The sequence below is a fragment of the Balearica regulorum genome, chromosome 14, assembly GCF_011004875.1.
Source record: "Balearica regulorum gibbericeps isolate bBalReg1 chromosome 14, bBalReg1.pri, whole genome shotgun sequence".
Taxonomy (NCBI): Eukaryota; Metazoa; Chordata; class Aves; order Gruiformes; family Gruidae; genus Balearica; species Balearica regulorum.
The window spans coordinates 272,047-295,872 of record NC_046197.1 but is presented as its reverse complement, the minus strand read 5'-3'; the positions used below and the strand labels follow the sequence as shown (position 1 = coordinate 295,872).

At 48.7% G+C, this 23,826-nt stretch overlaps 1 protein-coding gene and 1 long non-coding RNA gene across 4 annotated transcripts in view; one reads left to right on the top strand and one right to left on the bottom strand.

Annotated features, from left to right (window-relative positions):
• The window catches only part of LOC142603815 (uncharacterized), a 14,148-nt gene extending 5,719 nt beyond the window's left edge, over positions 1-8,429 (bottom strand). The window contains exon 1 of the long non-coding RNA XR_012837690.1: positions 8,354-8,429. This is a non-coding gene — a long non-coding RNA (uncharacterized LOC142603815). The remainder of the gene's footprint in view (positions 1-8,353) is intronic.
• The window catches only part of CYSTM1 (cysteine rich transmembrane module containing 1), a 25,134-nt gene extending 1,308 nt beyond the window's left edge, over positions 1-23,826 (top strand). For 2 of the 3 annotated variants that reach the window (XM_075766269.1, XM_075766270.1), the window contains exons 2-3: positions 9,439-9,686; positions 23,374-23,826. In XM_075766269.1, the coding sequence (XP_075622384.1) occupies positions 9,458-9,686; positions 23,374-23,480 (336 nt within the window). In that variant the 5' untranslated portion in view covers positions 9,439-9,457 and the 3' untranslated portion in view covers positions 23,481-23,826. Of the gene's footprint in view, positions 1-4,061; positions 4,116-9,438; positions 9,687-23,373 lie in introns of those variants that run through there. The other variant, XM_075766268.1, reaches the window with a different exon arrangement.

The following is a 23,826-nucleotide window of genomic DNA, read 5'->3' as shown; positions in this document are numbered from 1 at the left end:
ACAGTGATCAGATACAAGGTGTGGGAAGTGCTGCTGTGCCAGTAAACAGGTATTTTTCTTTTAACTGCATCAGTTACTTTAATAAAAAGACTGACTCTTCCTAGAAGCATTGGGTGAGAAGAATACTATTACTATATCAGATATACTGAAGAGGAGGCAGAAAATGCCTTGATACATTTTAGTGATCGTATTTCATATGATTTCATATTTCAGTGCTTTTTAGGGATGGTTAGGAATTAGTGTGCATGTTGGATAATAATCTTCTGCACTGCACAGAATAGTGTTTTTACCAAGTACTGAAACTTCTTCAGCACTAGTTCTGTTACAATCTGCCTCTTATTCATGTGCTATAAAAGCCATCTTTGCTAAAATACTGATTTGTCATTCCTCAAATGGTTCAAGAGTGGTAACTGATAGTCTGCAGAGGCTGGTGGGTGTCCTCACTGCAGAGGCCAAGGAGGAGATGAGAATGTCCTGTAAATGAGTGGCTCCGATATGGGTGGGAGGCTGTGACGTGGGCTGAGCAGACCCTGCGAGGTGGTATCCCAGTGTCAGTTAGAAGAAGAGGCTCCAATGTTTTGTTGCCCTGTTACCCCCCAGGTCTTCATTATATTTAAAATTGGCAGTGGCTTGCTGCTCAAAAAATCAGAGGTGTTCCTGTAAGCGTAAGCAGCAATGTTCCTGCTGGTAGCATTGCAGTGGGATGATGGAGAATTACCTGGAGGGCTGTGTTCATGGTAAACAGAACAGCTACCTGTTTTCAGGGTAGTTCTGTGCACGATCAGTAATATGTTACTTAATTTTTCCTAGGAGGGCAGAGCAAGCTTATGTAATTCTGGATTTTCAACAAACAGGTTCTGCATTTCTCCTGTTACCTGTTTGTGATCTCCCTGCGGTGTGGCTGCAGGCTTAGCAGGGGGCCGTGAAAACTGCTAGTGGGAGCTGAAGACTTGAATGAGCAGGGTTTGAATGCCTGTCTGCGATATTGATGTTTTCTTCTCTTTCTTGCGTGTTGTGCCTTTCTGAACTTCCTGTTTCTGAACTGAAACCGTATGGCTCAATGAGTAGAAAATAGCACTCTCTCATTTTGGGGAATAGGGAAGGTTAGCGAGAAGCCTGAGTCATTCAAGCAGGAGGTTGGTATTGCCAGGTCTGGCATCCTGCCGGCTGCAGCCTGGCTTCCCACAAGGCAGCCTGAGAGCCTCCGAGGCAGCTCACCCTGGGATGGGAGAGGTCGCCTTCCTCTGGATTTTGGGATGAAGCACTTGGCCTCGCACCCGTGCTCGTGCTGCCCTCCGCAGTCGTATCCCAGTGAGCGTTTCCCCACCAGGGCCAGTGGTGTGGAAGCGTGTGCATTGCTGCTCCCACTGCACTGCTTTCTTGGAGAGGGAGCTGAGCTCTGCTTCGGTTCCTGCCCACCGCCTGTGAGGGTTGCAGGGGGCTTCACGGAATGCACCTATTTGGAAATGTCTGGTGCATTGTATTCCTTATGCCAGGCACTGCCACTACTAAACAAAAGCTGACATTTCTTTCACTTGCATATGAGAAAGATATATTTCTACATTAGCATTGTAATGCATTGTTGTGGCTTTATTGGGTCTTACGAGCTCTTGAGGGCAGTACCCTGAACTTCTCTTCAACCTCTGACAGAATAAGGCAAAGGCTTTCTTGGTTTCGTGACAACTGGTACTTGCTTGTGCCCTGTGACAAGCAGCCATTAAAAGATTCTTGCATATGCCCTACAGGCAAAGAAAAGCCTTGTGTTACAACTGCAGGTAGGATGTGGAAAAGCAGAAAAAGTGAGGAAACGAGAATGAAAAAAATCTCTGTTGTATTTCATTTTCCAGCCTGTCACAAAAATATCTTTCCAAGTAATAAGATCTTAGCTGTAGAAAATGGACGTATTTCTGTCTGCATACCCTGACTTTACTGTGTCTTAGAAGCTGTATGTTGCCTTTCAGTGTGTTTCCTGCTTGAGATGGTAGAAAATCACTGTGCAGTCAGGGTAGTATCTTCCACTAAATCCATCAGTGTATCAGAACTGGGGAGGTTATCGTGAAAGACTGCTGCTGTTTCATTGCTGGGATGTTGCCAGAACACCATCTGAGTAACACATATGAATGTATTAACTGTGCTTATTAATTTTCTTGCTAGTCATACTGTTTGTTTCACATTCTCTTCTCAGTTGGACCAACAAAGCTTCTTTCTTTAACTATTATTTGCAGGCTCTAGTTTAACTTGACAATCAAATGTTTTCATTGATTTTTGGTTTCGGTATTTGTCACACCTTAAAACTGCCTTAATACATCCATTTAAGAACAAATTATATTTATCTATTTCTGGAAGTATCTAGTAGCACATCATACAGAGACTTGAATGAGAGCAGTGCATGCAAAAGCATTCCAAACCTGAAACCAGGGTGATAGTGCCCATATCTGCAATGATTTCTGTGTAAAGGGCTTTGCTATTTCGAATATTTTGCCACAAGCATTTCTGTAACTGGACAGAGTCTCAGCTGGTGTGTCAGCAGCAAGTGCCTTGGCTTATAGTAGTAGAGGGGCTGTGCTCTGGTACTCCCTGGTGTCACAATTAATAGTCTGTGGTGTTAAATCGTCTGTTCTTAAGACCTTTCATCAGACATCTGAAAAAATTGAAAATTTTTTCCCATAAGGGTGTGGTTCATGTCATAACAGTAGCAGAGCATTGGATTAGTTTTTTGGGGTTTTTTTTTCCGCTAACACCTTCATTGTAGCAACTACACAGGCAGCTATTTCAGCTTCATACTTTTCTTCTGCCATGCAGAACATGTAGGTGGACAGCATATTGCAAGCAGGAAAACTAGGCAGTAAGTTATGAGTAGTATTTCTGAAGAGGTTTTGTACATTCATAATGATTGATGAGACATTGAAGCTTGCCTGTAGAAGTAAAATGCTGGCATTCCAACCTGTGTGGGCATGAGGCTGCATTGTTAGAGTCGTGTGGAGACAGAGCGGCAAGGACGGATCCTGTGACTGCGAAGCTCTACAAAGGACATTGCATCTGAGGCAAATACTGTCGACGTGACTATAGGCCCTTTAGAGCTGACGAAAACCCAGGTTTTTGAAACCAAAATCACCTGGAAGCATTCATATCAATCATGATTTTGCCAAGAAGGCAAGACAGATGAGGGGACTGGAGAGGTGGGACAGTTTGTAGGGACATGAGCGTCATCCTCGCACATCAGGTGTGCTCTCCATTCAGGTCTCAGAGGGCTTGGAGGGTACTGGGAAGAGGGAACACCTGGCTCAGGATCTTGGAAGGTTAAATGCCTGTTCATCCAAACCACTGCTGTTCACTCTGCAGAGCTGCCTAGTCTGGTGGCTTCAGCCACTCAGAACAGCAGCTGAGGGGTTTTGTGCAGGAAATGCTAGCAGCCACTCCAACCAAGGTGCGGAAATGCACGTCTTCCTAATGACTGGTGTATCCCATAGCCTCAGAGACTTCACAAGGGACTAGTTTGAACAAAGCAGCATTTTCTAGCTTTTCCTTTGATAGCCCAAAGTTGGGCTTTTCGCTTCTGCGTAGACCTGAATTTTATGAAGTAAAACAGTTTTGAGCAGCTTTTGTCAGAAAAGGTGGGTGCAGTTCTTGTCCAGTTCTCCTTCAGCTATTACTCTAGGCTGATGATGCTGCCTGGTGAAGTGGGTGGGCAAACCTGGGCGGAGGCTTTTCCTGGAAGCGAACCAAGCAAGAAGGGACTCTTACACTTTATCCTTAATGTACCTTTCACACAGTCACTAAATGGAGCTTGCAAAGAAGCTGGTAAGAGTTCCCTCTTACACAGGACCAGGGCCATTTAAAAGCCACTTGTGATTTTTTTTTTTCATTTGGATACTGCTTATATGAAATGTAATTTAAATTCTAGGCTGGTTGCCAGGACCTGGATTGTTGCTGTTAAATGTACTTTCCATTAGACCTCTGTATTGGAAAACTACTTCCTAGCGCTGCAGGCATTGGAAGGGGTGGATTACATCAGGGTGCCCCGATTGCCCTTCTCAGGATCTGTGCCTCTCACAGCAAAGGCCAGCTGAATCAATGTCTGACATGCCCAAAATGCGATTCCTCCTGACTATGAGGTGCAATGCTTGTTCTGTTGTCCTAAAAAAAAACCAGCTTCTTGCCTTTATGTTCCTAAAATGTGCTAATTGGTTTTTTTGGAGGAGAGGTTGTCTAGGTGTTCCAGACTGCTGATCTGCTTTGGTTGTTTTAATTTATTAATCCCCCATTTGTTTTCAGAGGGCTATTTCTTGCACTGTTCCCTATGCAACAGAAGGCATTTAACCCTGTTTCCGTAGCCAGGTTAAATTGTCATCTCCCCTCACATACACAGCTTTTCATTTAATTGACTCGCTCACATGGGAGATTGTATTTGAAGAACATGACTTGCAGGCAGCTGTCTGTAGGGACTGGTATTTCTCTGCAGGTGTATTAGCAGCTGTGAACACCTACTGTGTAAAAATTGAGATGGTTCTTCTATGCATGCTCTTTTCAGTTTGCCAAGATGACAAGGTGGTGTCAGTGCCAATGGGTAGAAGCAGATTCATACTGGTCTCCAGTCACTTTGAAGGCCAGAATTATGCTGACCTCAGAAGAGATGGTTAGGAGCTCCGGCCTTGTAAGTGACCTTTTGGGCAAGGGAAAAGGGTGAAACTGGGTCTTCGTGGCGGGGTGTGAATGCTTTTTGTTTGAGAACCCCTCGTGCTAATAGAAGAGCTTTCCTTCCATCACACTTCCCCTTGTTCTCTTAATACTTTCCCTTGTTCTCTTCATTCTTGGTTGTTTTACTGCATCATGTTATCTTCTGACCAAAAGTCCTACCTGTTCAGACCGTCGTGCTGTGCTGCAGAGCTAGCGCTCTTGCAAAGTGAGGTGGTCGTCAAATATCTAAATGAGGCTACTAGTTTCTTTTTTCCTAGTTTAGGAAAAAAATAAATCCTTCCCTGTGATTCCTAAATGTAGATGGGATAAAGGTAGATCTCACTTGATTAATAATCCACCATGCCCTGATCTGTAAAAACGGGTAAATAGATGGCAGCTTGTGGATGATGAGACTTTCCCACATTGAAACTAAGGCTCTTTTCAGAGACTAATGGAAGAGTCTGATACTTGGTGAGTGAAATGGTGGAAGAGACTGTGCGTTGGTACTTCGGTGAGCACTTCGGGTGAGAGTGACAGTCCTAGCTGTACGTATGCAGTGACAGACTCTACATGAGCTACTTCCACTTGGATCTTGCAGTTACATAGTGCAGTGCAGCTTGAGCTCTGTGTTTGGCTTGACATACAGCAAGAGCTGTCCTGGGAGTGGAAAGCAGGAGATTGCTGCAGCACTGTGCAGCAGAGCTTCACACAGCCTGCTTGCTCCCTCTCAGATGGTAAAACTAAAGGCACAGCAATGGGTGGCAGGAAGGACCAAGGAGTAGGACAGGCTTTGTAGAAGCAAAGAGTCCTCAGCTTGGGAGAGATGCCTGGAGAAAAAAAAGATAATAAATTCATGAGTGTGCTGGAAGAGGAGAGTCAGGAGCAGTGACCGACTAGTTCTGTAACAGCTGCATTGGTATGCTGACCTTGTATGAGGCAGTAAGTTTAAAGCAATCAGAAAGAAGTAGGTATTACTGATGCATGTCCTTCCTTTCAAGCTATGTCTCCAAGAGGTGCTCATTGGGAAACCCACAGATATGAGCCCTGATGCAAGCTTATAGGAGTTGGTCTGGGATGCAGCTCACATGGAAGTACTAATTGGTGTGAGAAACCACAGCAAAGCTTGATAATACCTTTGACTAGGAGCTCAAGTATGTCTCTGACAAATGTCTGCTTAATGATTCAAGTCTCTGCCTTGCAAACAGATACCCAGGTGAGTAAATAGGGCTAGTAAGCACGTAAAGTCATGTGTGAGTTCATGAGAATAAGGAAAATCTAAATATAGTCACACAGTTCAAAAAGGGCAAGTAGAGAAGGGTGTATATATATGTCAGTAACTGATAGTGGAAGTGGGGGACAAGGAAAAATTCTTTCCAAGACTGTAACTGGGGACAAAGACCATTGCGAGAAGGCTGACCCTCATAGCTGAGGCTGAGCTGCGGGGACGTGGACAGAAGTAGTACTTAGAACCTCTGGAGGACCTGGTTTCCACAACCACCTCCTTGGTTTGATGAATGCCTTGATAAATTCTTCATGAGTTTTCTCATTCATCACAGCAGCAACTATATTGAAGATTTCTCTGAAACTGTTCTTGCTGGATGCTCTCTTTTACTTCTTACCTAATCTCGGTTGTGTTACTTTACCCTCAACTTTGAGGGGAAAAGTAACTTTTGCCCTGGTGGAATATGGCCTTCGTAATCTCGTTCTTCATCTTTTCCACTGTTCTGTTGTTTCTCTGAGGTCTCTGCCTAGGCATCTGTCTGGCTTTTAGTAGACTCTCTCCAGTTTTCTCCTCAGCCCTCCTCCCTGAGGAGGGGAGGGGTCCCAGCACAAGTCCCCACACAGCCAGTGTTATGGCCGAGTTTGTTATCCGCTGCCTGAATTTGAAGTTCACAGCCAACTGAAGAATTGCAACATCTTTTTAGCCTTGCTACAGCACTAAAATGGCAATGATATTGAATGTAGATAGATTAATTGATGCATATGAAGGGACAGAAGGGAAGACTGGACTTGACTGAACTTCAGTGGAAAGGATGGGCTGAGCTGACCGTCCCCTTAGGTAGGAGGGCTTTGGAAAACCGAAGTCATGAATGTGACTCTTTGCTGGAGCTTGGCAATGATCACCAAGCAGGCTGAGCCCTGGAGGTTCTTAAGAAAAGGTTTATGAACAAAAAACATGATTTGTGGTTTGCTGCCTTTGAATGCTTGTGTGTTTATAGATATACACATACATAGATATGTATCTGGGATGCCAACTTACAGCCTAGAACAGACCTGGAGGGGCTCAGAGAAGGGGGAGGTGGGTGGAGGGGCCAGCTCCTGCCTGAGGAGCAAACAGTGGGCTGGGGCTCTTCAACCTGGAGTGGGGGGCCTCCCACGTGCCTCTTCCCTGGTTTGGTGAATCTCTAAATTCAGGAGGACGACTGCTGATCCTTATGTCCTGCAGTCACCCCGGTGAGGCAGGAGGCAGTCTTCCATAAGGCACACAGCAGAGCTTTGGATCCCCTCGTGCTGGGAGCGGGCACTGCAGCTGTACGCTGGCTCAGGGAGGCTGAGCAACCTCGGGGGGGTTCACAGGTGTCTGCTGGTTGCCTGGGCCTGTCTGGCTTGGGCACCAAACGGTTACCTTGCCATATGCAGTGGTATGTAGGTATACAGATGCATTTACAGATGCCTTCTTCCTTGGGGATTTGCTTTTGGTTGCTATTTTGGGATAATTTTCTGTGTTAGATGAACATTAGTGACCCATTATGTCCCAATTCTTTAGTCTGCTGCGTTGAAGTGAGTTGTAGGGCTTGCTGCGTGCCTCTCACTGGCTCTGAAGGGAGAATTTTCTTGTTGCAGACTTTGTAGAAGCTTTGCAGTGCAGTACAGTGGTTCAAGAGCCTCAAGTTAAACGTATGTTGTGCTTGTCTGTTTTGAAATGAGCAGTTAAGCGGTCTGGCTGGCCTGGCAATGGAAAAAAGAATAAATTCCTCTAATCCCTGGCATTGGTTAAACAGTTAAAACTCTTGTCAAAGACGTTAAGAAGTATCATTTGAAAGTAACAGCGCAGCTGTAGAAGTTAACTGGGACTGTGCCTGGCTCGCACAGCAAGAGGAGCATTAGCTGAATTCAGGTGAATGCCAACTGCAGGCTGCCGAGGCTGAAGGGCTTTTCAGTGTCATTGTGGGAAGGACGTCAGCCCTGTTCCCTTGGAGTGCCTCTCTGGAGTCGTTTCAAGTCGGCAGCACTCTCCTGGGTATCCTGTGCGATCAGACTGGCTGTCACTGAGAGAGTGGGACGGGGCTGCATGCGTGGGAGAGACCCATGGTGCCTGTACAGCAGTGAGCATCGTGCTAGCGGTGTTTGGGCAGGAGTAACCTGTAAATAAGCAGAGAGCCTAGGGATCCTTCCTTGGGGAAGGATAGTTGGTGCTCTCTGAGGTGATGAAATAGCAAGCCGTAAACCAAGCAAGCTCACTTCGACGCTGTCGGGAACTGCAGCAGCTAAACATAGCCCCAGAGCCTTGACTCACTTGGCTTCTGCCCGGCAGATGACTGCTCTGGGCTTGCTATAGAGTTACAAAGGTGAAATTCTTTAATCTGCGTCACACCAGAGCTCAGTCTAGATGTGCTAATGGTTGTCTCTGAACTCGAAATCTGCATGTCCCCAAGAGTGGCTGCACAGTACTCACCATCCAGGTCAGTCTAGCCTTACTGCTTGCCCTTTCCATCACTGTCCAAAGAGGATCCTGCTTGTCAACTTCTCCTGCTCTATGCTGGCAGCAGCAAGCCTCAGCAGAGGCAAATTGTGCTCCTGGTATTTCTCCCAGAAGCCTGTGGTGTGTGGGAGGAGGTGTGCAGCAAGGGGGAAATGGTGACCCATCTGCACACTGTGATGGTAAAAGGAAATTGCAGAGTACAGCTACTTCAGTCAGGATGGTTCCTGAACACATGGTATTAAGGCCACTTCTATTTCTCAAACAGGGAGAAGCTTCAGAAACCAAACATAAGAAATGGTTTGCTTAGTCATGCTGCTTAGAGGTTAATTGTAGTTGCATCATTGCAACAATCTTGTATTTTGATGGCTGTACCATGAGTAATACATTAGATAGGTTTTATAAACATCAACTCTCTGAGGTGTCTTTAATGTTGCCTTTTAAGTGAGACTGAGGCCAAGGTCCTGGTTGCTTGTGCTAATGATTCAGTTGTGCATTACTGGAAGAATATGCAATGTGCTGGGTTACAGTGTCATCAGGAAATTATTCATATACAGTCTTGCTCCAGAGTGCTGACCTAGATGGCTGTAACAATTAGCAGAAGTGAACGGACATTTGTGTTCACTCTTTTTCCTGTCAAGGCTACCAAACATGTCTGGAACAGGCTGCGTTTATGCATGTTTTTCTTTTTTTAATATTGACATAAGCATGAAGTAATCACTCCTAAGTCTCTTAAAAACAACTTAATAATGAGTAGAAGCAGACAATTTTGCTTTGCAGTTACAAGAATGTTAAATGTCTTAGGGTGAGTAGCTAATGCATGACTGGAAAGCAGCAAGTCACTGCTGCTGAGCTAAACACGTGTCACTTAAAAGAAATCATTTCAGTCTCTGCCCCTGCGAAAGGGTTAAAAATAAACTCTCTGTTTGACTAGGTATTTTGAGGTCTGTTTCTCACCCTTAATGTAGGGCCCTCTGGAGAGCAGTCTGAAATGAGAATTATATGGTCATGGATGAAGCAGACAAAACTAAAACAGTTCTTCCGTTTTCTTTCTTCTGCAGGACAGATTCTGCATCCCACATGAACTACGAAAATCCTCCACCTTACCCTGGCCCGGGCCCGACTGCCCCATACCCACCCTATGCACAGCAACCGGGTGGTCCTCCTGGCCCGTACCCAGGCTATCCTCCTGGACCTACTGGGCCATACCAGCCAGGCCAGCCAGGTTATCAAGGCTATCCCCAGTATGGATGGCAAAATGCACCTCCGCCTCCAGGACCAGTGTATGCAGATGGGCCTAAAAATACAGGTATGCCTAGCAGCTGTGGTGTGATGTGATCGTGACCCTTTCTGGCTTGCAAATGCGTGAGTACATGTTGACCTTGAAGTAATATGGTTACCAGCATCTGGCCCTAATGGAGTTGGGGGAGGTGGAGACTTGTTTGAAGTAGTGATTCTGTTTGTAGCTTGTTTTCCTACTTTACTTTGCTGTTGTGTCTCTAGCAGTTCTCTGGCTGTTGGAAGATACTGCTGATTGTCCTCAATGCTGATCCCTCAAGGGAATCCTTATGCTGAGGTTGTTATACCTGCTTTTTGCTGGCTTTAGATTTGCCACAACTCTCATTCTGCCTGTCTTCCAGTAGCTAAGTTTCAGTCGAAAGCGGCACAGTTAAAGCTTGTAATATTCAAATGTACAGTTCCTACTGAATTAATGTGCATCAGTCTTCTTGAGCCCATTGGTGTCTGTCCAAGGGATCTCGTAGTGCCATTGGAATAATTCCTGGGCTTTTGTTTTTTTCTGAAGCTATTACTGTTCTGTGGAAAACACCAGATTTCTGGGGAAGGAGGACAGTGTAACTTGACAGCTAGCTGGTCCATCTGTGTGCCATGTCCCCTTGATATGGTATGCTGTTTTACTCTGGCACCCATAGCTCTCATGGGACTTGGGGCAGGCTTGAATTGTCAGAGAAGGGCTGAGAAGATGATTAAGGGACCAGAGCATCTTTATATGAGGAGAAGCTGAGACAGGTGGGACTCTTCAGCCTGGAGAAGAGAAAGCTCAGGGGGACCTATCTGTATATATAAATACCTGATGGGTGGGAATGAAGAAGAAGGAGCTGGACTCTTCTCCGTAGTGTCCAGTGGCAGGACTAGAGGCAATGAGCACAAACTAAACCACAGGAGGTTCCTTCTGAACACAAGATGACACTTTTCTACTGTGACAGTGATCAAACACTGGCACGGGTTGCCCAGGGAAGTTGTGGAGTCTCCGTCTGTGTCTCCAATTTAGAGACAAGGATGTTGTGCAGAACAGTGTCAACTGCTTTGCACAAGTCCAGGTAGATGACACGAGTTGCTCTGCCCTTATCCACCAGTGCTGTAACCCCATCATAGAAGGTCACCAAGTTTGTCGGGCACCATTTGCCCTTAGTGAAGCTGTGTTGGCTGTCACCAATCACATCCTTATTTTCCATGTGCCTGAGCATAGTTTCCCGGAGGATCTGCTCCATGATCTGGCCAGGCATGGAGGTGAGACTGACGGCCTGTAGTTCCTTGGGTCTGTAGTTCCTTGGGTCTTCCTTTTTTCCCTTCTTAAAAATGGGGGTTCTGTTTCCCCTTTTCCAGTCACTGGGAACTTCACCAGACTGCCATGACTTCCCAAATATGATGGAGAGTGGCCTGGCCACTTCATCTGCCAGTTCCCTCAGGATCCGTAGATGTACCTCATCAGGTCCTGTGGACTTGTGCCCCTTCAGGTTCCTTAGATGGTCTTGAACCTGATCTTCTCCTATGGTGGGTGGTTCTTCATTCTTCCCGTCCCTGCCTTTGCCTTCTGCAACTTGAGTCGTATGGCTAGAGCACTTGCTGGTGAAGCAAAAAATTCATTGAGTACCTCAACCTTCTCCATATCCTGGGTAACCAGGTCTCCCATTACATTCCTGAGGGGGGCCACACTTTCCCTTGTCTTCCTTTTATCACTAACATACCTAGAGAAGCTTTTCTTGTTGCCCTTGACGTCCCCGGCCAGATTTAATTCTATCAGGGCTTTAGCTTTCCTAACCTGATCCTTTGCTGCTTGGACAGTTTCTCTGTATTCTTCCCAGCCTATGTGCCCTTGCTTCCACCCTCTGTAAGCTTCCTTTTTGTGTTTGTCCAGGAGCTCCTTGTTCATCCATGCAGGCCTCCTGGTGCTTTTCCCTGACTTCCTCTTTGTCGGGATGCATTGCACCTGAGCTTGGAGGAGATGACCCTTGAATACTAGCCAGCTGTCTTGGGCCCTTCTTCCTTCCAGGGCATTGTCCCATGGTATTCTACCAAGCAGGTCCCTGAAGAGGCCAAAGTCTGCTCTCCTGAAGTCCAGGGCAGTGAGCTTCCTGTGCACCCTCCTTGCTACCCTGAGGATCTTGAACGCCACCATTTCATGGTCACTGCAGCCAAGGCTGCCCTTGAGCTTCACATTCCCCACCCAGCCCCTCCTTATTGGTGAGAACAAGTTCCAGCATGGCACCTCTCCTTGTTGGCTCCTCTGTCACTTGGAGAAGGAAGTTATGATTGATGCATTCCAGGAACCTCCTGGATTGCTTGTGCCCTGCTGTGTTGTCCCTCCAACAGATACCAGGGTGGTTGAAGTCCTCCATGAGGACCAGGGCTTGTGAACATGAGGCTGCTCCTGTCTGCCTATAGATGGCCTCATCCACTGGCTCTTCCTGGTCAGGTGGCCTGTAGCAGATGCCTGCTATGATGTCCCCTGTGCTCCCTTTAATCCTGACCCATAAGCTCTTGGGTCAACTCCTCATCCATGCCCAGGTGCAGCTCCATGGCAGCATAAGGACCCAGACCTTCTTGAGCAGCAGGGGCTTGTTTAGGAGGAAGAAAATATCCCATTCCAGAAAATAGCTCATTTCCCCACCAGTACTTTCATTATAGGATAACTCCGTATCAACTGGCATAAGGAAGCCACAGTATCTGCTGACTGGTCAGGTACTTTCTTGTCTATATAAATTAGAGGTGAAATGTAATAAACAGGTGACTGTTGATAATGGTATGCTTTAAAAAGAAGTGGAATGAGCCAAAGTGCGAAGTGACATACTAATTTTGAAAGCACTAACTGATGTTAGCAATTTGCCCAGCTTAATTTCCCTCCCACCCCCACCTCCACCCCCACCCCCACCCCCCCCAGATACATAACAATGTAATGGATGGGGCAGTTCTACGCTGTGTCAAAGGGAACCGGGCTCTGTCAGCAGCCTTCCTTCCAACCGAAAGCAAACAAAGCTCAGTTAGTGCCTTTTGACCTGTTGTACACACAGGGTGGAAATCTTATTTCTGGAGGTTGATTACTTGTAGCAAAGCCAGCTGTGATAAGAGTAATAGTCACAGTGATGCTGCCTGCCTCCTAATGTTTGGCCAGCTGCGAGAATAACAGGTCACCTAGATGCAGTCACTGCCTTTTGCTAGAGGGGTGGATTTTTCCTCTTCATGGGTCTCTCTGGAAGGGAGTGGGTCCTCATTGCTCTGGTTAGGTTTTCTGGTGCCTTTCAGTGGTTACCTCCATGCTTCTCAAACAGTGTGGAGCTGAGCCTTCCTCAGCAGAAGTTTATTTAGAGGGCAGCATGTAGTGATTCCAGCAGGCTTTCTCTCTGTATATTGACCCTTTCCAAGCAGTCTGTCAGAGCATTTAAACTGTTACTGAACCTTCAGGACCTGCAACTCCAGACAGCTGGTGTCCTGCCAAAAAAAGAAGAAAAAAAATCTCACTTGGCCATTCTCCTCTTATCTGCTTCTCATATTGTGTACAGTAATATGCATTCAAACCTGGTGTTCTCTCTCCCCAAGACTGCTGTATCATACCTCCTCCTGTCCCTGGCTCGTGTCAGCTGACTGCACAAACGGTGGGGGCTGTTTGCTGTCCTGGGGCTGATGGCTGACTTCACCTTTGCTGCTTTTCACCCCCAAGGAAGGCATAATCTGAGAAAATCCTGATGCAAAGAAAAGGATTTCTAGATTCAGGTCTTGTATCTGAAAACATGCTTCAGACAAACTGGCTAAATGAGGCTAAGGCTGGCTCCAGAGTGGACAGAATTAAATGAGGCTGCTGTTCCGGATGATCCTCGTCAGCTGGGCTCCTCGTCTGGGTGAGAAGCAAATTGTGTAAAGCCTTTTTCCAGCATTGCAAGTGCTGCACAGATTGTGGTACTCGAGCCCCGGGGGGACTGCTCAAGCAGAGTCTTGCTACCCTGAGTGAGTACTCATTGTGGCATGTTCCCTTTGCTTTAAAACTGGACGTTGTCCCTCCTGGCTGTCATCCAGAACACTCTTGCAAGACCCTTGTAAGACTGAGTTTGTGATATGTAAATCCCTCCAAGGCAGATCTTGTTTAAATCTAGGACTGATGCTGATTTTCAGTGAAAGCACTGTCTTAAGTTGAGGAATGTGCTGTTCTTAGCCCTGCAGTTGACTTGGTGGAAAATGCCTCCTTGCTTTAACAGGAAATCAACATTTCACTGATGTTAAAAAGAGGAAGTTCTCGAATTCTGTAGTTTTGGGAGACGTCTCTGCATCTGTTGCAGTCTAGAAGAAAACCAAAGTGTCTGAAGCCCTGAATTATTGTACTTTTGAGCTGAGGAGAAGCTGGTTTTTTATATGGCATGTCTCCGGAACACTTTCTGACCTGTGTGATGGGGTTTATAGTGCTTTGGAGAGCTGGCCGATGCCTGCTGACATCCTGCAGAGACTTGAGTACTTAGTACATACAGTATGCTTTTCTTCTATAAGGAGTGCTTGTAGCCCTGCTTTTTAAAGATGTTGAATCCTTCCTGGGTACATCTATACTCCATAAATGCTGATTAGTATCACTTTCATTATCTCAAAGATCTCTGAGTCCCATACCTGTGTGCTCAGGTGAGGAAACTCACCTCTTTCCCAGCTCCAAAAAATCCTCTGCACGATTTATGATCCGACATAACCCATGTTTGGAGCACATGTAGTGTGTGAGAGGGGAACAACTTTACCCTTGTGTGAAATGCAGCCAGTGCAGCATTGGCTCTGGAAAGTGCTCACTTGGCACGCCTGCATGGTAATTTCCCTGAAATGTTTTGCCTGGTCATCTCCCTGAAAGCGGAAACAGCTCTCTAGGGTGACCCTAAGAGCTTCTCAGACTTGTGGGAACTGAAAGGCAGGAATGTTCCTTCCCTTGCAATCTGCTGCAGGCAGCACTTAACCCTGTAAGAAATTATTATTAAAATGGTGTTGTGTAGTTTTAAGCAAGACTTCTTGCTTGCTGGCTAGAGAAGCAAAAACAAAGCTCTTGGTGCAGAAGTGGCGTGTAATAAAAAACACTTTATTCACATGTGGTCCCTTCTCTGCTGCCTCCTTCCTCCCAGACAAGACGACTATGGTATTAGTTAATACTTATGCTCTGAACAGTTGTTTCTATGGCAAACAGCCATTCAGATACCACAGGGAGAGTTTTTGGTCTGCAGTAACAGTGGTTGGTAAACTGCTTGTTGCTGCTTCCTCTTGCGTGCTCCAGGCCTTGCCTAATAGCTTACAGCAGCTAGGAGCGTAACTTGTTTGCATGCAGAGCAGGTCTGTGTGCTAGCACACAGCTGGAGCTAAAGGAGAAGTAAATGTCAAGACTTACTGCTTTTTCTCATGCTCCTAGCCCTCTTGCCTTAGGAAGAGGAAAGTATCTCTGCAGCTGGCTGGTTCTAGGCTGGGCCAACCCTGGAAGTGCACGTACCTCTCCTCCCCCGGCAGCTGACATCTTGGGTGAGCCTGCTCCCTGGCTTGCCTGAAGTGAGCATTTGCTTGCTGGCTGTCTGCCTGGATGTCATACCTGAAATACCTAGACAAGTGCCAGGGCCCCCGGTGATGTGCAGCAAGATTTCTGGGAGTGCTTGCAGAGCTCAAGGGCTCTCGGGCGCTGTCACTGCCTGCTTTCTGTTGGGGGGGGGCGGTTCCCCACATGGGTAAGTCGGTACCTTAACAGTGATGTCTGTGCCTAGGCCCTGGGACAGGATGGGCTGGTTCTGTAATCAAAGCTGGAATCCTTCTGCTGCAATCTTTGCAGACCCAGTAAAGCACTGCGATAAGGAGCACTACAGTCTAAGGTCACGATTTTACTTTGTACCCAGCTGGGTGAAAAGTACTGCTCATGCCTTTCCCTCATGGAGTTAATGATTAATATATCAATTAGGTATGAGAAGAAACAAAATGTGTATGCTTAAGATAAAGCAGACTGTACATGAAATAACAAGGTATTGTAGTATTTGTTTTAAAAACAAAGTGGGAGTTATTTGCACTGGATTGTGCAGGCTGGTACTGTGTGATTACAGGGAGTGCTACCGTTTTCGGGGTAAGTATGATTCATTGTGATCTAAGCTCTTTAGGGCTGATTAAAAGATGGGAGGGTCTACTCATCTCTCCCATCCTGTTTTAGAAAAAAACAATGGGAGCATCAAAACTTGAGCCTAAAATTGAGTGCTTGTATGGTGCCTCTGAGAGACATCACCTTTGTCTCTCTTCTCTATCGGACCACCGGACTCTGGCACGTCATAAGACATCTTTGGAGTAACCTTGGATAAAAGAGAGGCATAAAACAGCTAATGAAGTCCCCAGTAAGCCTTGCCACAGCAAACTGAGTGGCTTTAGCTTGGAGGCATTCAGGCTTCTGAGAAGAAACATACAAAACCAGCAGTTCCCTTAATTTACGTATTTTTGGGTTGGGATTTTGTTGGCAAAGCTATTCCACTAGAAAACTTGATCTCTGTTAATGGAAAACTGCTGGCTGAAGTGAGTTGGGAAGATGTTGGGTGGCTTGCATCAGTAATGTGCTGTGCAAGACTTCCTAAAGAAATTATTTTAAGAGGTTTGAGTAAGGTGCTTAGGGTTTTGTTACACTGTCTCTTACTGTGCTGTTTACAGGAGATCCTCTGCATTTACAGTAGCACTAATGCATAGTCTGGGAAGAGTGAATAAAGGTGCTACCATGCACTTTTGATTTCCTTGGGTACTTCTGTGTTAGTGCTTTGAAGCTGATGTTCAGTTGCACAGTGTCCAAAATGAGAGGATTGGTATAGGATGTCTCCAGCTTAATGAGGGGCTTGGCTGGGAATAGTTATCTACCCTTCCCTTGAACTGGTTTTTACCCTATGCACTTTGGTAGCTGTAAGTGAATAGTTGACCAACCTTCACCTGTTCTGCTCTTATCCTCTCCTGTATAAGCCCCACACCCAGCTGGTTGACGAGAAAAGCTTTTTAGCAATGCTGTATGGCTGTGTTTAAAGTTCCTCTGGCAATTTGTCTGGTGACAGCCACAGAGCTGCAACTTCTGAAGCATTGATGAAGCTTAAAAGAAAGTGATCATTAAACTCGAACTGTAAGGGAGAGGTGGTGGTGTTATTTAGAGTATTGCCCAGATGCTCTCAAAGTCTGAAAACTTTCAGTGGCAAGTGTCTTTCCTCCCAAACCGCAGCAGTGGTTGACACCACCTCCCATGAGCTGGCTGTGGCAGAGAACTGCCCTCAAGACTTTATTGCTCTGGAGAGAAACTGCAGTGGAAGGCAGGGACTTTTCAAATGTGTATTTCAAATGGCCTTCTTTGGGGCTTTCCTTGAATTTTTAAGGTGAATGCGTTGAGTAAAGTACAGTACCCCTTGCACAGGGGAGAAACACAGCTTTTTCTCAGAGGGTTTCTGCAGAAAGGTACTTGTGCTGCAATGTGCTGCTGGTTTAAATGACTTCCAGCTTTTAGCAGGAGAGAGTGAAAGGACGTGGTCTCTTTCCGGTGCTGTTCCACTGCTTCTAACAGAAAGGCATACCCCCCAAACCCATGGTGAGTTCCAGAAAGCTCTTGCCGTGGCTACTATCCCTTCTGTCCCAGCCCTGCCCCGAACTGTTAGTGGCCAGTTGTGCCTGTGTATCGGGTAGTTCAGCGCAGACCATTCTAGCACGAGCTGCCAGCAGCGGTGCCGCGCAGGTGGCCGAAGGTGCTGCCTGGCAGGGGAGGAGTGATGCCCGCTGTCGCTTTGACCCACTTGTGCAGAGAGGCAGCATCCGATGCGAGTCAGCTGGGGGGCCATGTAGTGCAAGTGCTGTTCTCATACTGCACAGGCCCAAATTTGGAAAAGCCATTTTGTTTAATATTTCAGCAAGTGTTTCATAACAGCACTTTACACATGCTTTGAACATGCTTTGTCAGTATGTCCTTGACACTTGGCTGTAGTTTAAAACTTCTAATGGATTAATCATAAATACTTCAGGCAAACTCTGCTTGTATGCCTGCAGTCAGGGACAGCTACTAAAAATTGCACAAGGGCAGCATTCATTTCAACTCTGCTTTGGGGTGGGGAAGGCTATACAGACCCATCCTCCAGCAGATTTCACCAACTTCTTTGCAAGTTGCTGACTAACCAGCAAAATCCTTTACTAGTTTGTGTGCTGCAGCGGAGCACTTGTCAATGTTAGTGTATCATATGACAGCTCATGGCTTCTGCCTGCTCAAGCATTGCTCCTTGGTAGCTTAGTGCTGAGCTACCAGAAAGCATCATTGTTTTAACTCTAGCAGTAAAACACAGCGGTGTTAGAGCTCTTCCCTGCACGGTGCCTTGGCTGCGGCTACAGATACGGCCGCCTTCAACCAGGCGAAGATGAGCTTGACTGGAGTGACTGAAACTAGTAACTGCCCTCCAGCCCATGGTTTGCATTGCAGCGACGTGGCCTGCTCCGCTCAGCAGATGCCTGCCGGAGGCTTGCCAGAGCAGCTGGCTAGCTAGGTCTGCCTGTACTTGGTGTGCAGTGCCATACCTTCCTGCTCAGAGGACAGGGTACTCACCCTCAGGCCAGGTGGCGTCTGCCTGAGAGCGCTCAATCCATCTCAGCTGCTCTAGCAAGGGAGCTGAGGGTGAGTGAGCCACCCCCCAAAGCAGTGCAACCTTATGCTGTCCACCAGATTTGGGAGTGTCACGTGCTGCAGAATTTTTTCTGGGGCAGGTAAGGGTGTCGGGTTCCCCTGGGTTTCACTCAGTCTGAAGCTGCAAGGACTTTGCTCTGGAGCAAGTTCTGTGGTATCTGTTCTTGCTGGCGTTTTCCAGAGGTCAGAGTTGCTCTGCTGCCTCCAAACTCCCAAGAACCAGTGCTTCCCTAAAAATCCTCCCAGCCCCCTTCTGCTGTGCAGATCTGGATGTCTCAGTTTTGGGTATGGCAATGCTCTGGCAGCAGCGATCCAGGTCTCCACGGCTCCAAAGCAGGACAGCTTGAATGGCACCTGGCAGGTGGTTAGAAACCAGAGCTGCCTCAGGGCTCCAGCATAGGGACCTGGTTCCAAAGCTTCCTGAGCTGTTTGCTATGAGGGATGGCAGGAGCTGGTAAGCATCCTCTCTCCTCTGAACACAGGCAGGAGAGCATGGCTGAGGAGCTCTTGGCCATCTCTACCTGTTGTGTGTGCACTCTGTCCTGCCAAACAACTGCACGTCATCGTCATGACTCTTGGAGCGTTTGGTATGTGTTTTGCCTTCACTCATTGCGAAAGGACCTTCTCAGAGGAAACAAAGGCACCAAAGAGTCAGCCGCTTTCCAGAGCGCCTGGATCCACCAGGGAGGAAAAAAAGCCTAAAGGTTTTTCCCAGCCTGAAACGCACTGGTGTCGCCTCCAGTCCTTGCAAACAGAACTTGTTCTGCGCAGCTCTGCCCTGCTGCTCTCCTTCCTGAACAGCGCAGTCCTGTGACTGGGTTTGCACAAAGACATTGTGTGGCGCCAGGGCTCGCTTCTCATCACAACTCGGTGTGTTAAGCCAGACAGAAGGGCAGCTCTGTCTGCTGCAGGGAAGGCTGCTCAGCCAAGGAGGGTAAACGGATCAAATGTCAGGGTATCCAGTGGCTCCCAGCAGTGCTGGTCAGGGAAGGAAAGCAAAACAGTATGGGCAGCTCTGCTAAGCCAGCTTCTCCCCTGGACAGCAGGGCACAGCTCCCTTCTTTAATGCTGCTGAGTGGTCGGGGACCACTATAGCCCACTGCCCTGGGGCCTTGCACTGCGCGGAGCTGTAGGGGAACAAGCGGACTTGGGTCGCCTCACCAGGGAGAACAGGCAGTGAATAGAGAGCTACTGATACAATGCCGTATAAGATCAAACGCTCACAAGTATTTGTGCTTTTGAATGTGAAGCCTTTGCGAGTCTTCCATGCATGGTTTTGAGTGCAAATTTGGGGCTGTAGGCAAGTAGGAGGGTAGGATCTGACCAAAGTCCTGTCTGCCTTGGGACAGATTCCCCTTTTGGATGGGATGGGTCTGTGGTCCACCCTTTCAAAGGGATGAAATAGGCTCTCTTGGATCGCAGGAGGCGGCCAGGGTGCTGGGTTCACAAGTCAATGACTTTGTTCGGTGCTTCTTGCCGGTTGGCAGGGCTGCTGGCCCTGGGCGCAGCCCTGCCCTGGCCAGAGGCTGTGGGGAGGAGGTCATGCAGCTTCCCCCACCGCTGCAGCACTGCCCAACAAGCCTACAGGGCTCTGGTCTGTGCATGGGAGCCAGTTTTCCATCCAGTCCCAATCTGTTCCTGCCTGGAGATGCCTGCTTTGGCTCTGCAGGGGCAGGCAGGGCCAGCAGCTCCTGGGGGAGGAGAGCACGTGGCCCCTCTCCTGCTCCAGCGCAGCCACCTCCTTCTGGGGCTGTACGGAGGAGAGATGTGCTTCCACCCTGCCGTTCCTGCAGCATGGGCACCGCATGCTGTGACCAAATGCTGACAGGCAGCTGGCAGAGCCCTGGAGGGAAGGATGGACAGTGGTGCTCTGCCAGTGCCATGCAGCAGCTCCTCTGGAGCTGGGCTGTGCCTGCACAGCAGATGCCTCCTCTGTTACTCCCGTTCACAAGAGGGAGGCTGCCTGAGGCTTGGGGTTACAGACTGTACCCTGAGGATGGATATTTGGGGGGGTTACTGTGCTCTTTCTCTCCGTCCCACCCTGATGTTAGCAGGATTTTGGTTATCACGTAAGCCAGAGCACATCATCCTCCACCCATCGCTCTTGAGAGAACTGAAGCAGTGCAGGGGGGGGAATGTTTTTCTGAGCACAAAGCAATCTCATGGAAGGACCAGGCTGATGACACAAGCTGTCTCTGGCCCAGGCCTCTGCCTTTCTACACGACGTGTTCAGCCACTTGACTTACAGCACTAACTACCTGCCTGGGTTGGACTCCTGTGTGAGGGCGCGTTTCCTATGCAGACCATAACAAACAGACCCAAGAAAGGTTTAAGGATGGTCATACGCTTGCCTTCAAACTGCTGCAGTTCTGGGTGTGATAGCCTAAGCTCAGTGTGGAGGAACCAAAGGTAAACTGCTCATCTGTCCCAAATGGGTTCAGGGGTTGGCAGAAAGAGCAGGCAGCACGCTGGTCTCCAGTAGGTGACCCTGCTGGGAGAGCTCCACCCAAACCTGGGGCTCCCTCCTGTGCTTTCAGGCAGATGGCAATGTGCAGTAATGTAGCAGCCTTCTGGGAGCCTCTGGGCAGCCCTCAAGGGGCAGAGCTTAAATGGTTTCTGACCATGAGGCAATACCCTGAGCGTTTGGGGGTTGATCCAGGCATCTGCCCCTTGGCAGGTGAGGTGTCCAAGGATTGCTGCCTCCTAGCCCAGTAAGAGCTGGCTGTGCCTTGGTTGCTGAGCAGGCAGAGCTGGAAGTCCCCAAGCATGCAAGATGGACGCAGAGCTGGAGCAGTGATCCCTGACCTGACTTCCTTGGAGAGGAGGCAGTTATGTGTGTGATAGGGCTGGAGCAGTGTCAGGGGGCCGCTACTTATTGAAGCAGCTGACTTAGCAGCGCCTGTCTAAACAGACAACAAGCAAACTGCGCTTGTAGCTACAGAAGCTGGCATCTCCTGGAAAACTCTGCCCTGGGAGCCTATCCAGCCTTTCCGGCCTGTGGCCTGGCCAGACCTGGCAACAGGCAGGTTCTTATCATCTTCACAGTGCTAAAACTGGTTTTTGATTGTGCACGGAAGGAACCCACCCACTTGTTCTCCAAGTCAGCCTGCTGCTGATCCTGGAGCCCTTGGACATGGACACCGTCAGTGTTCCCTGGCCTCAGCTGTGGAGGCTATCAGAGAGGGAGGTTCTGAAGGCATTGCGTACCAGTCCTCCCACAGCCTCCTCCACTCACTCTCCTCGCAGTGGCTTTATCATTGGGTAGGTCAGTCAACCAGAGCTGATCCCTGCTGTTTCTGTGGGGCCTGGGAAGAGCAAGCTCTGGTGCTGGCTGGTGCAAAAGCATCCTCTGCCCGATGTCCAAAATGCAGAGTGAGCTTTCTCCAGCCTTGAGAGGTAGGAGGGACGCTGCTCTACTGCTGACCTCAGCTCATACTTGTCTGTACCGACCTCTCTGCAGCCATTCGTACACAGTAGCTGAATCTCACCTTGAGACCACCTCCTGCTTCTGGGACCATACCTCTTTGTCCTGCTGTAGGTGGCAAGGCTCTGCAACAGGCTTACCGCAGGACACTGCTGAGCACATCGCAAAGCTGGTGGTGCCTCTGTGAGAACATATTTAAGAAAGGACAGAAAGTGCCAGAGAGAGGAGGGAACTAAAGAGTGAGAAACAGTAGAGGAGGAGGTGCTCCGGGTATTCACTGCAACCTGTGGAGGACTATGGATTAGGTGGATGTTTCCAGGAGGACCTGTGACCAGGGGAGAGGACCCCTGCTGGAGAAGGTTCTCCTGGCAGGTGCCCAAAGGCTGTGTCATGTTGGAGCTCAGCGACAGTCCCCAGCAGTGCCCGATCTGGTCTGGGGCAGCTGCTCCTGCTGGTCTCAGCGCTGTTTGCTGAGCGCCTTGAGCTGCCTTCTCAATTGCCAGGTGCCCAACAACCCCTCCAAAGATTCATGTGCCCAGAGCAGAGATTGCTGGGGGGGGGGGGGGGATGGGCTCTGCCAAGGCTGCAGGGAAACACCCCCAGCCTGCAGGCGTCACACAGCTCACCTCTCCGTGGAGCGCCAGAGAGGAGAGGAGCTGCTGCGTACAGGCCACAGGTCCCATTTTCTGTTCCCCTGTGCTGCTAGGGGGAGGAGATGGAGGAGGCAGGAGGGAAGGTGGTGTTTTAATGTTTGACTTTGTTCCTCTCTACCCAAATTTATTTTAATGGGTGATAAAATTAATTTAATTTGCCCCAAGTTGAGCCTGTTTTGCCCATGATGGTAGTAGGTCAGCCATCTCCCTGTCTTTATATGACCCATGAGCTTTCTCCTGTTTTCCCATCTTGCCCTGCTGAGGAGGAGCAGTGAGTGAGCGGCTGGGTGGGGGTTTGGCCCTTAGCCACCCCTGACCCACCCTCTCCTCACACCTGCTCCCTCCCCAGCACCCCAAGGGCTGTAGGAGTGCAGGGTCCTCTCCAGCACCACTGCCTGGCCTGGGTACCTCCCACCCCAGGAAGCACAACTGTGCTGGGCCTGGAGGGGCATTGGCTGCAGCCGGGGCACCCATGGGTGCTGTGCCGCAGGGTGAGGGAGTGGGGCAGGGAAGCTTAAGGCACCAGCGCTCCTGGGAGGGCAGCTCACTCAGAGCAGATGATTCCAGGCTGAACCTGTTTTCTTGCTCAGTAACCGTCTGCAACATAACAGCAGTCTGGTCCTGGCTGACCTGCGCTGGCTGCTTATGTTGGCATCGTAACATTGCGCAGTCCCAGCAGCCTTGGCCCGGCTGCAGGAAGAAGTGATTTCCCCAGGGACCCTTCCTGTCTGAGGGGAGCTGCAGTGATGGGAGGGGCAGCAGGTCCTCACAGGGTGCTGCTGCAGCGATGAAACTGTGGCCTGAGGGGCTGTGGCACCCAGCACTGGAGTTCGCCACCGCCCCTCCTGAGAGTGCACCAGCTTGTCTCCAGCAAGTGTGGGCCACCCAAAGTGAGCAGTGGGGTGCAGAGGGGCACCACGGCTGTGCCAGGCCGGCAGACATGGTTGGCTGCTGTTGGGCGTTGCTGTGCTGCTCTTTGACTGACTGAGCTCTCCTGTCCCTGCAGTGTACGTCGTGGAGGAGCGGCGGAGGGATGACACGGGTGAGAGCGCCTGCCTGACGGCCTGCTGGACCGCACTCTGCTGCTGCTGCCTTTGGGACATGCTGACCTGACTCTGCTGCAGCCGCCTCCCATACCTCTCACTGAGTGCTATGCAGGCTCCCCACTCCTGTCCTGACTTCTTTCTGTTACTGTAATCAACGCTCTGCTTTGCACAGCCAAGAGTTCCCGTCTGTCAGTCCTAGCGCCTTGTTGGGGTGGGGGGTGCACTCCTTTATTTTAGTAAAGGAAAAAAATCCCTTTTTAACATTTCTAAGACTTTTGTTGTAACTTTGAAGAATGTGCTAATGGTATATTTCAGCCAAAGGCATTCTGATGAAATGTATATTTATCAGTTGAAATTTTCCTAGTCCTAGAAATGAAGATGTATGCAATAATTAAAGCCAACAGTTGATTTTC